Genomic DNA, 10,730 nt, shown 5'->3' with positions numbered 1-10,730 from the left:
TAAACATCTCTGATTTTTATGGTAAATGGAGTTTAAGACTCGTACAAAACTTTGGCTGACAGCCTAGCAACAAACTGAGCTCCAACACCTTATTGAATAGCAACACCTAATCTATGAAAAATAAAACTACCTACTCCACTACTAGCATCTTTACAAGCTAAACAATTTTTCAAATGCTTAAAAAAACACAAGGTATCCTCATCAAGTTCCCCCAAAGTAGAGAAAGCTAAAACGCCTAAACTATAGCCATGTGAAACACATTTGTCCAAATATTTAGTACGTTTACGTGAAACGACATTTGAAATGGTTTTTCCAGGGACGAAAGCACGAAAACCTTCTCCAGTGAAGGGTGAGACACCCGTGATATTCATACAAACATCTTTACCATTCTCCCAATTTAAAACAAGGATGTCTGCAGGATGTAAATTTTTGTCAACATCAAACAAAAACCCAAAAAAAAACTTCCTTACGAGCGGGTACACCAGTCTTGTAACAAATTTATACACTTTTTTTTACAGAAAAAGAACCACAAGAACAATCTAATTCTAGGACTCACTATGTCACATCCTCACAACTTTCGGTCACAATGCCCATAACATCGGTCACGTGATGTACACCACGGACCATGCGTATGATTACGCAGGAGGCAGCACACATAGTAAACACAGGTTGGCCGCCATGGCTTTCTGAAATTTCCAGATAGTTTCATTTCTTCCAAAGACGTACAATTCCAGATAGTAGTAGGTACTTTCAACAACGCTGGCAGAGCAACGAAAAAACCTAGACAGAAGAAAAGAAGAAGAAGATAATCAATCTGATCTTCTAGGGTTTCTCCGGAACTACAGAATAACTACTTTCATGGTTACCAAATACCCGAAATATCTCTGAGTATTGATAAAAGTACTGAAATTTGAGTTGGGTGATTAGTTAATTATTAAAGAAGATGATGAGATCCAGAATTTCGAAATTATTCGGTTTTCTGGTTATCTTCTCATCATTATTTCAACTTGGAATTACTGCTGCTAACACTGGATCTACAAAGCCACAAGCTTATGTGACTCTTCTATATGGAGATGAGTTTTTACTTGGTGTTCGTGTTCTTGGGAAATCTATTCGTGATACTGGATCCAAAAAAGATATGGTGGTTTTAGTCTCTGATGGGGTCTCTGATTATGCTAAGGATCTCCTCCAGGTATTCACTTTATTTTTGAATTTTGAAATAATTTCTTCTCTATTACTTCTTAAGTGGTGAAGACAGCTTAATTAGTAACTAGGTTATTGCTGGACATCTATCTGGTTAACAAATTGAAGTGGCCTGTTCAAAATTTTGATGCATTGAGTTAGAGCTGATGGATGGTTTAATGTGGAGTTACAAAACCATTTTAGTTTGTAGATTGAACTTACAAGATAGCAACACTATGAACAATGTTACCCAGTTAGAATGTAAGACGACTAGGGAATGTGATCTTTGGTTTGTTTTTACAGCGAAATGTCTATCTGTTGTTTGATTATAGAATGGGATGTATTTGAAGCTTCAGTCTTATTGTTCTATGTGTTTAGTGAATTTGATCATTCTAGGTTTGGATTTGTGAATTTTCTTATTAACACTTGTTGATTTGAATTATTGGTCTAGGCTGATGGTTGGATTGTGGAGGTAATAAGTTTGTTGGCTAACCCCAACCAAATACGGCCTAAAAGGTTTTGGGGAGTGTATACAAAACTAAAAATATTTAACATGACAAAGTATAGCAAAGGTAACTATTTCCTCAATATGTTATTTGCTTATATTTTGAGTTTCATTTTCTTTGTTTGTATTTAGTGGTATTTTTGTTATACTCACAGTGTACTATTGTGCGCAGTGGTGTATCTTGATGCGGATACTATTGTGGTCAAGAGTATTGAGGATCTTTTTAAATGTCAGAAGTTTTGTGCAAATTTGAAGCATTCAGAGAGGATGAATTCAGGAGTCATGGTTGTGGAGCCATCTGATAAAATTTTCAAGGATATGATGAGCAAAATTACCACATTGCATTCATATACCGGAGGTTTTTCTCTTTCTTTTGCTTTGTGTACATTGACTGCCTTCACCACACTTGGGCACATCATACCAGAGGGTGTACATACACCAACACAGTTATTTTCCGTCTTTAATTTAATCAATCCTTAGTTTCTTATTTCTACAGGAGATCAAGGGTTTTTGAACTCGTATTTCACTGGATTTGCCAATGCACATGTTTTTGAACCGAACTTATCGCCAGAGGTGATGAAATCTAGGCCAGTGCCTGAAATGGAGCGACTATCTACCTTATATAATGCAGATGTTGGTCTCTACATGCTGGCTAATAAGGTCAGAACTTACTGATAATTTACGGATTGAAGCTACAGTATTACCGGACTTGTATACATTAGTTGTTTCCGAGCTCCTATTTTGTAGTTTTGAGTAACAAAGAATCGAATATGATCATCAAATTCCTTTTATGTTTTCTTTTTCAAACTTATCCTTCTAGTGTTCTTGCGAGACAACACAGCATGGGAAGCATGGCCATGCTGCGTCGTTATACTTCTGGTGAAGTTTTATAGGCCATGCTCACATGATATTTGTCACGTTTCCTTCCTTTATCTGCGAATCAGATGTGCCCACCGCTTAACACGTTACCTTAATGATCCAACAAATGGAATTAGATGAATTATGAGGAAAGGGTACAACCGGCAGCTGTAATTTCTGTAATTGCATATGAAATGGTATTAGGCCATAGTTTGGGTTTAAACAGATTGACCAAAACACAAACAATTTCTTAGTTAAGGATTTTGTAGGGAACTAGGGATATTTTAGTAGTACGAAGAAGTATATTTTGTTCTTATTACTGGTGTGCACAATGCTTGATGATAATTGTCATTATATCGTTACCCTGATAAGAACTTTGTCATCTTCTTCCCATGTTAGCTGTGCACTTACAGTATTCGGCTCAAGATGATTGCTCTACAGGCTCTATTTTGTCCCAAAGAGAAAAATAAAGATAAAATGATGATTGCCCATATTATATTAATCTGAGCATTCACTTTTGGCACCCTTTTTTTTTTTTTTAGTTAGGCTTTCAAGTTTCAATGCCCCAGCTTCTCATTTGCTATAATTTTCTATTGCAGTGGATGGTGGAAGAAAAAGAACTCCGTGTTATCCACTACACGCTTGGTCCCCTTAAACCTTGGGATTGGTGGACGTCGTGGCTTTTAAAACCGGTTGACGTCTGGCAGGTATTTGCTTCATACTTTAACATTGTTCTTGTTTGCATGTGTGATGGCATACTGGACTTGGAGGGTTGTTAGTCTGTAGCATTAAAAGGTGTAGGTTAGTTTGTGCTTGTTATGTGCGTGATGTGACTGTGATGAGAGGTGGCATATGTCTGGGGATGGTTTCCTGACATCGTACTAGGAATGTTTTTGAATTAACAGTAGACAACTATAGCAAATAGGACCTGCTTACACACGTTTGGAGCATATGTTGTCTAGAAAGAAAATAGACGAGGAACTGTTTTTGACTTCTTAGCTTTCTGGTGCTACACAGAATGTTCGGGAACAGCTCCAGGAAACACTTCCAGGAACAGGAGGTGGCAGCAACCCTAATGATGATCGCGTTGTTAAATTTCTTTTTCTGCTTCCTTTACTTGCTCTTGTTTTCTGCTTCTATCGGTCTTTCGCTAAGGTTGGTTGGCTTTCTTCGTTTTTAAGTTTCTGAGCAAATACAGAAGACATGGGATTTTGGTTTAAACAAATGCTTATGGTTTATCCTGCAGATGCAAAAGGACTTTTTTGTTTCTACAAACTCGTTGTGTGACAATATTAGACATGTCTACTATAGATTCAGATCTGGTGGCGGTCTTGCTTATTCTGCTGTTGGTGTTTCTCCCACATCTATAATTAGCTCCAAGGAACAGGTAGTCCTTCTCTTTCCTGTCTAGCGAATGAGATATACGATTATACGTCATTGTTAATCTCTCCTTGGTTTCAACATACTTCCAACTCCTAAACAATTTTAGCACTGGAACAATATACAGGGCCTGGTAATACTGAAGACCAAGGCAGTCTAGCTCAAACACTCTAAACTGCAGTCAGTCAATAGCAACTGACCCCAAGAGCACAATTAAGTCCGCTTGGTTTAGCTGGGACGTAGATACCAAGAAAATTATGAACACCATAGGAGTTTGTCGATACTGAGGACTTTTCTCGAATAGTGATTTTCTGTGCTTTATTTTGGCCTGGCATTGGGTCCAAAGTTCCATTATGGTCTATTAATTCTAAGGCCAGTGTAGTGCATGATAGGTACATTATTGATCTCGTGAAAGTAAATATCCGCTATGTATGTGTAATGTAAAAAACTCTTGTTTTTTATGTCAACAGTTTCCTATTGGGTCACACCCGCCTGCTTATTTGGGGGGACTGTCTGTATTGGTTTGCTTCACGGCTGCTCTAGTGTCACTTGGACTTGCATTTTCACTTGTTCCTCGGCAAGTGATGCCATGGACAGGTTTGTTGCTGGTGTATGAGTGGACGTTCACAATATTCTTTATAACATTTGGAGGATATCTTCATCTAATTTATAAGTGGGGGAAATCCGCATCAGCTCATTCAGGAGCTCTTTCTACCAACTCTGAGTCTTTTGCTTATGAAGCTGGTAAAGGTATGCTTTCCGTGCGTATTTTACTGTTAACAGCACACCCACATTCAGTTTGCTCGTAAAGATTTCTTGTCTTGATAATACTTCTTCCTGGTACAGGTCATCAACGACATGTTTCTGCCTGTGATGCTGCCTCGTGGTACTATGGGTTAGGGATGGCATTCCTAGCAGTTACTGCTCCTTCATTGCCATGCCTATTTGGGATAACTGCACTTTTTCCAAGGTAATTGACTAATTTTATTAGAATAATTTATACATGCATAATTGTCCTGAAAGATTCATACCATGTACCAACCAATTTGAGTTCCACTTAAGCGGAGAATGAACTTAGGGGATGTGAAACTGCTTTGTGATCCTTCGGCAGTGCTGGTCTGGAAACTGTCCTTCTAGTGGGCACATACCATTTTTGGTCAGGATCAAAGAAATTAGAATCTTGCCTACCTTCGAAAGTATGTTTCCTTAAGCTTCTGTCACTGATCTTCGCGAGAAATACGTCCCAACTGCACGATCTAGTTTTAGATGTGTTCTGTAGTTTTGTGCGATTACAAGAACCAATATAGAGAAAAAGCCGAGGCTTTCACTTTCTTCAGTACTAGTGGTGGCTTACTGGGTCTTCTCTTCTATTCTATTCTTCAGTGCTTGTGGTCATTAAGTTTCATTTCTAAACACATTGGGGATTTTGACAGGTTGGGATTAATGGTTGCTGGTGGAATAATTTTGGCCTCTTTTATGACATATGCCTCAGAGCACTTGGCGATCAGAGCATTTTTGAGGGGCTGGGAAGAGCGGGATGCCCCTCGGACAAGAAGTTTTTGTTTAATATGTTAAATGTACAAACTAAGGAACGATGGTCGCCGTTTCGATTTTTTTTTTTGTAATCTATCTTAATTGCTTTCTTGCTTGTTTACTTTCACTTTTGTAAAATATTACAGGTCTTTTAGGAAGTTTTTTATAACTTTCCTAGATATTGCTGTAGGCCAACAACTGAGATCAGTTTTTAGTTGTTATTTTTCTGATCCAAAATTTCTGCCTCGATTTGTAAAGCTTTTGGGGTGTGATTTCGTTTTTTGCAACTTCGTTTCTTATTTGCAAAAAGTAACCGAGTTATAAGTACGAGCCTTTATTTTCATTTTCCATCTAGTGGTTCTGTTTCCAGGACTAGGACCTCTAAAGTCCAAGCTAGACTTCAGAGATACTAGTCATAGAAATTAAGAATTGGCTCTGGGTCAACTCTCTTAAGAAGTCTCTAGCTGCCAGCCACGACCATTCATGATCGGCAACATTTGCCAATGGGGTGCCAGATACCGGGAGGGTATCAAAACCCGGTACCGGAACGGTGAGACAACGGTGGCTGTGCCGAATTGCCCTATGATTGAACCGAAACACGAAAAAAGGCAAGGCTCGTCATGTTTTTTCACAAAGATACTAAAAAATCAAAGAATAGAGGGAGGACTGAGGAGGAATTGTCTCAGTCTCAGTCTCAGTCTCACCCACTCTCTCTTTTCATCCCCAACCCAACCCATATTACCTTAACTAGGATTCTTACATTGTCCGCCGTATTCAGGAAATTTGGTAACATCATTATTTCCAGTTCATTTGAAGATTGAGAATTTAAGAGGGGTGACCTGGGATTTCAGGAATTTTTTTGTTTGTTGAAGATGAGTTGTTTGAATAGTTCGATCAGTGGTTATGTTTCTCCAGTTGGAGATCATTCTCGATTTTTTAATGTTGGAAAAGGAAGAAATCCAATTCGATTTCAAAATTTTCATAAAGTTTGTGCATCTCTTAGTGTTGAAGAACCACTGACCTCTACAAACTCAACTAACAATCTAGGGTTTAGGAATAGTAAAGAGATTATGGCAGCGGAAGCAAATCTTCTTGTTGGGACTTACAATAGAGCTGCAGTTGTGATTGCAAGTGGAAAGGGGTGTACATTATATGATGTTGAAGGGAAAGAATACTTGGATATGGCCTCAGGTATTGCAGTCAATGCACTTGGACATGGTGATGAAGATTGGGTAAATGCAGTCACTCAGCAGGCTAATATTCTTACTCATGTCAGTAATGTCTACTACTCAGTGCCTCAGGTAAAGACTCATTTGATGGCTGAAATTTTTTGTTTTCTGCGTAACATTTTACGTTTGATTTTAACTGATATTGGGTTCAGCTTATAAATGTTCTAAAAAGTTTGATTATTATCTTCATATTCAATTTGCTGCATATGTGCAATGTTTGCTCAAGTATAGCACTGTGTCGATGCAGTTGGAACTTGCAAAGCGTCTAGTGGATGGTTCTTTCGCTGATCGTGTTTTCTTTTGCAACTCTGGAACTGAGGCAAATGAAGCAGCTATTAAATTTGCGAGGAAGTATCAACGGTTTTCAAACCCTGATGAGAAACAGCCAGCTACGGAATTCATTTCATTTACTAATTCTTTCCATGGGAGGACAATGGGTGCTCTTGCTCTGACGAGTAAAGAACAGTACAGGTTGCCATTTGAACCTGTTATGCCTGGAGTTAGTTTCTTAGAGTATGGTAATATGGAGGCTGCAAAAGAAGCAATTCAACGGGGAAAAACAGCGGCAGTCTTTGTGGAACCCATCCAGGGAGAAGGGGGGATATACAGCGCAACAAAAGAATTTTTGCAGTCACTGCGTGACGCATGTGATGCTGCTGGATCCCTCCTGGTATTCGACGAGGTACATCATCTATTTTTTGCATTACCTGTTGCCGGCCTTCTCTTATTTCTCCTACCAGATTCAACTATACATATACCTGTTTACTGTCTTCTGTTTTACTCAAAAAGTATATATAGAGAGTATGCTTGATTCAAGGGGTGTCCTTATTGCCATTAGAATTTTGCCTCAAATCTAGTCTTGGTGCAATAGTCACTCGGGTCCTAGATAAAGGTTCTAAGTAAGAAGTGTTGTGATCAGAGTGACATGGTCAGAGCAGATAGGAGGAAAGATCTTAGATTCTTTGGGCTAAATGGGGAATTAATAGTGGTGGTAATATCTGTAGCTTTTATCATCAGCTTAAGTAGTTCTAGTTCTTTTTTTCTTGCTAAAAAAGTAACTCAATTGTTGTATCAGGATCCTAATGCTCCTACAACAACTATTTGTTTGGTTGTGAATTCACGCCTGACAACCTAAAACCTGTTTAGATTTTTGTGAAAAATGTACTGTATTTTCAGTAATTAGTCTCGCTTTCTTCCCTTAAACGCCAGTCATGTGTAGTTTTACGTCATGTTTTCTTGCAGAAAATTTCTGTCTTCAACTCTGAAGCTAATTATGTTTCTGGTTTCTTAGGTTCAATGCGGATTAGGCCGAGCTGGATATCTTTGGGCACATGAAATATATGGTGTTTTCCCAGACATAATGACACTGGCCAAGCCTCTTGCTGGAGGTCTTCCTATTGGTGCCGTCTTGATGACAGAGAAAGTTGCTTCTGCCGTAAATTATGGTGATCATGGAAGCACCTTTGCTGGATCCCCACTCGTCTGTAATGCAGCTGTGGCCGTGTTCGATAAAGTCACAAAGCCTGGGTTCTTAGCTAGTGTCACCAAGAAAGGGGAATATTTGAAAGAAATGTTATTACAGAAACTGGGAGGAAACAAGCATGTGAAGGAAATACGTGGGACTGGACTTATTGTCGGGGTTGAGTTGGATGTGTCTGCCGCACCTCTTGTTGATGCTTGCCGCAGTTCTGGTCTTCTAATTCTAACTGCAGGGAAAGGAAATGTGGTAAGAATCGTCCCTCCTTTGGTTATATCTGAACAAGAATTAGAACTTGGGGTCAACATTTTGTCTAAGTGTATGTCTGCAATTGATGAAAGTTAGTGGATATATAATAACATGCTCTATGCACATCTTCAATTTAAGGTAGATTTTATGTGAAAATTCTGGCTCTTGATTTAGAGAGTTTGCAAGTTAATGTTAATCGCCTTACTGTAGTCAAATTACTGGTATTCTGTTGTGCAGCACTTGATTTCTTAGTTTTATCTTTATTTTTTGCCGACTAGAACAAAAGCTAAAGAGAAATAGAAATAGAAACAGACTCTGAGATCAGTACTCTAATAGTTATTATTACATCATGCCTGATACATGTAAGCTGAACCAACTGCAGCATTATGCAGATCAGATTTATTACTACTACTGCCTTACCTAAAACCACTTCAAAATGAGCTAATACATGCGCATTATATATGCTTAAGCCGAAGCTCTAACCTGAGATCTAGATCCTGGGGTAAGTATCATAGTCTCTTGTTCTCTGTTGTACTTCAATCTATTGGCTTCTTCCCTTGAGATCTGATAAGCATTCATCAACACATTTACTGGCATTGCTCTTAATACGGAAGTCTTACCAACCAGTGGACTTGTCATAGCATTGTCGTTAGTCTTGAAAGATACCCATTCAAATCCTTCATTTCCAGCCTGTTTAACCACGGCGAAGTTCTGAGGAACAACCAACATTTGACCTTGGTTGAGTTGTCCGTCAAAGACTTGGCGACCTTGGTTACCTACAATCTGGCACCTACAGCTTCCTCTGGTGACGTACATCACGCTGTGGGCGTTCAAGTTCCAGTGTGGTGCCAGTAGAGCATTCTGCATACAGAGCGTCATGCATGGTGTGAGCTAAAATTCTTCCCACTGGATTGTAAAATTTTCAATGGTTAAACGGAATAATGATGTTTTTACCTGGTAAAGAACTCCTCTCTCGGCGCTCATTTGAAGGTTGTTAAGGATGGGTAGCTTCTGACTGTTGAGAGTTGTGATTCTTCCACCTTTTTCTGAGTAAATATCAGCCCTTGTTGGATTGGCTATGTTCTGCTTGAGTCTCATGCTGCAAATAGTTTCCTCTAACCCATTTGTGGTCCTGTAACGTTGTTCTTGTTCCTCTTCTTCTTCTCCTTGTTGTGGCCTGATTGCATGAAGCCCGCCTTCAACGAAAACGATGTTACCTCTCTGGTCATCTTGTCCTTGTAGTCTCCTCGCTGTTTCAGTGCTCACTCCAAAAGCCTCAGCCAAAGTTTCAACATTGAAGCCATTGAAGATGTTGTTTTCTGGGACATCTTGTTGTTGGCCTCTTGCCTGTTGACGCTGCTGTTGTTGTCGTTGTTGGTATGAGGTCGTTTGTGTTTGTTGGCTTCCGGCCAATTGAAATTTCTACACACAGATATATGTGTGTCAGATATGTGTATGACATAATTCATCACTAACAATTCAAAAGGATTGATCATTTCATATACCCTGAGTTGGCGATCGAGCTGGTTAGCGCTACTGCTTGTGTCATGAAGGGAGACGGCAATAAGCGGGGTCTCGCCCTCGTTATACAACCAATGAGTTACTCCAGCAGGTAAAGCCAAGATATCTCCTTGTCTAATGCTACGGATCTTTTGATGTTGATCTCTAGCACCTCCCTGTTGCTGGCTTCTTCCTCTTAGTTGCTGCACAGATTGTCGAATTGAGTGGAAAGTTTCAGGACAGCCAGGGATAAGAGCTCCAGACATACCCCTACCTGCAACAGTACATTCAGTTTTAAACACTGCCAGAAATTACAGTAAATGTTGAACTCAAATGTAATATCAGGGAACATACCTTGAACAATGTAGACAAGTCTTGGTGCATTAACAAAAAACGGCAAGAGAAGTCCATTAGGCTGGATAATATATCGAGCAGGGGCGACACCAGCACATTCGAACTGTTCGTTATTCTGGTCCCAAAACTCTGTAACACCAGCTTCGGACTCAACACGGCGGTTAGGTTCTTGTGCATTTATGTTCTCAATGCGACACTGGCTTTGGCCTTGGTAATGGCGTGGCTGTTGCTGCTGCTGCTGGGTTTGCCATCCTCCTCCTTGCTGTTCTATCTGACCTAGACAACCATTCAACACAAAAACAAAGCAAAAACCAAGACAAACTAAAGATGAGGACTTCATCCTGAACTAGCTAATAAGCTTAATTTGTTGAAGGGATGGGATTTCAGTAGGAAATGAGATGTGTTATTAGCAATGGTTATTTGCTGTTATTTATAGGAGAGTAATGGGTTTGAGAGTGCGACA

The 10,730-nt window shown here is 39.4% G+C and overlaps 3 protein-coding genes across 3 annotated transcripts; 2 read left to right on the top strand and 1 right to left on the bottom strand.

Annotated features, from left to right (window-relative positions):
* The first annotated feature begins 679 nt into the window (after positions 1 to 679).
* LOC113296865 (inositol phosphorylceramide glucuronosyltransferase 1-like) lies at positions 680 to 5,704 on the top strand. The gene is made up of 10 exons (XM_026545221.1): positions 680 to 1,192; positions 1,634 to 1,754; positions 1,860 to 2,045; positions 2,184 to 2,347; positions 3,145 to 3,252; positions 3,563 to 3,700; positions 3,792 to 3,932; positions 4,396 to 4,675; positions 4,772 to 4,895; positions 5,359 to 5,704. The coding sequence occupies exons 1-10, from the start codon at positions 944 to 946 to the stop codon at positions 5,498 to 5,500; spliced, it is 1,653 nt and encodes a 550-aa protein (XP_026401006.1). The 5' UTR covers positions 680 to 943; the 3' UTR covers positions 5,501 to 5,704.
* A 418-nt stretch (positions 5,705 to 6,122) lies between these two features.
* LOC113296864 (acetylornithine aminotransferase, mitochondrial-like) lies at positions 6,123 to 8,637 on the top strand. Its single transcript, XM_026545220.1, has 3 exons — positions 6,123 to 6,759; positions 6,935 to 7,369; positions 7,979 to 8,637. The coding sequence occupies exons 1-3, from the start codon at positions 6,331 to 6,333 to the stop codon at positions 8,507 to 8,509; spliced, it is 1,395 nt and encodes a 464-aa protein (XP_026401005.1). The 5' UTR covers positions 6,123 to 6,330; the 3' UTR covers positions 8,510 to 8,637.
* A 73-nt stretch (positions 8,638 to 8,710) lies between these two features.
* LOC113296863 (11S globulin subunit beta-like) lies at positions 8,711 to 10,727 on the bottom strand. Its single transcript, XM_026545219.1, has 4 exons — positions 10,268 to 10,727; positions 9,919 to 10,187; positions 9,368 to 9,835; positions 8,711 to 9,274 (listed from the first exon to the last, which is right to left on the bottom strand). The coding sequence occupies exons 1-4, from the start codon at positions 10,605 to 10,607 to the stop codon at positions 8,879 to 8,881; spliced, it is 1,473 nt and encodes a 490-aa protein (XP_026401004.1). The 5' UTR covers positions 10,608 to 10,727; the 3' UTR covers positions 8,711 to 8,878.
* Between the last annotated feature and the right edge of the window lie 3 nt (positions 10,728 to 10,730).

This window comes from Papaver somniferum, chromosome 7 (assembly GCF_003573695.1).
Source record: "Papaver somniferum cultivar HN1 chromosome 7, ASM357369v1, whole genome shotgun sequence".
NCBI classification, from domain to species: Eukaryota; Viridiplantae; Streptophyta; class Magnoliopsida; order Ranunculales; family Papaveraceae; genus Papaver; species Papaver somniferum.
The sequence above is the reverse complement of the archived record's forward strand: the minus strand, read 5'-3'. Positions and strand labels throughout refer to the sequence as shown.

Bases quoted from the DNA above. Each gene is read 5' to 3' on its own strand.
- LOC113296864 (XM_026545220.1), top strand. From the start codon at position 6,331: ATGAGTTGTTTGAATAGTTCGATCAGTGGTTATGTTTCTCCAGTTGGA. The intron at 6,760-6,934 runs GTAAAGACTCAT...GTGTCGATGCAG, and splicing joins TCTACTACTCAGTGCCTCAG to TTGGAACTTGCAAAGCGTCT. The intron at 7,370-7,978 runs GTACATCATCTA...CTGGTTTCTTAG, and splicing joins CCCTCCTGGTATTCGACGAG to GTTCAATGCGGATTAGGCCG.
- LOC113296863 (XM_026545219.1), bottom strand. From the start codon at position 10,607: ATGAAGTCCTCATCTTTAGTTTGTCTTGGTTTTTGCTTTGTTTTTGTG. The intron at 9,836-9,918 runs GTATATGAAATG...ATCTGTGTGTAG, and splicing joins AGCTCGATCGCCAACTCAGG to AAATTTCAATTGGCCGGAAG. The intron at 9,275-9,367 runs GTAAAAACATCA...CTCTGTATGCAG, and splicing joins AGAGAGGAGTTCTTTACCAG to AATGCTCTACTGGCACCACA.
- LOC113296865 (XM_026545221.1), top strand. From the start codon at position 944: ATGATGAGATCCAGAATTTCGAAATTATTCGGTTTTCTGGTTATCTTC. The intron at 3,253-3,562 runs GTATTTGCTTCA...GGTGCTACACAG, and splicing joins AACCGGTTGACGTCTGGCAG to AATGTTCGGGAACAGCTCCA. The intron at 4,896-5,358 runs GTAATTGACTAA...GGATTTTGACAG, and splicing joins ATAACTGCACTTTTTCCAAG to GTTGGGATTAATGGTTGCTG.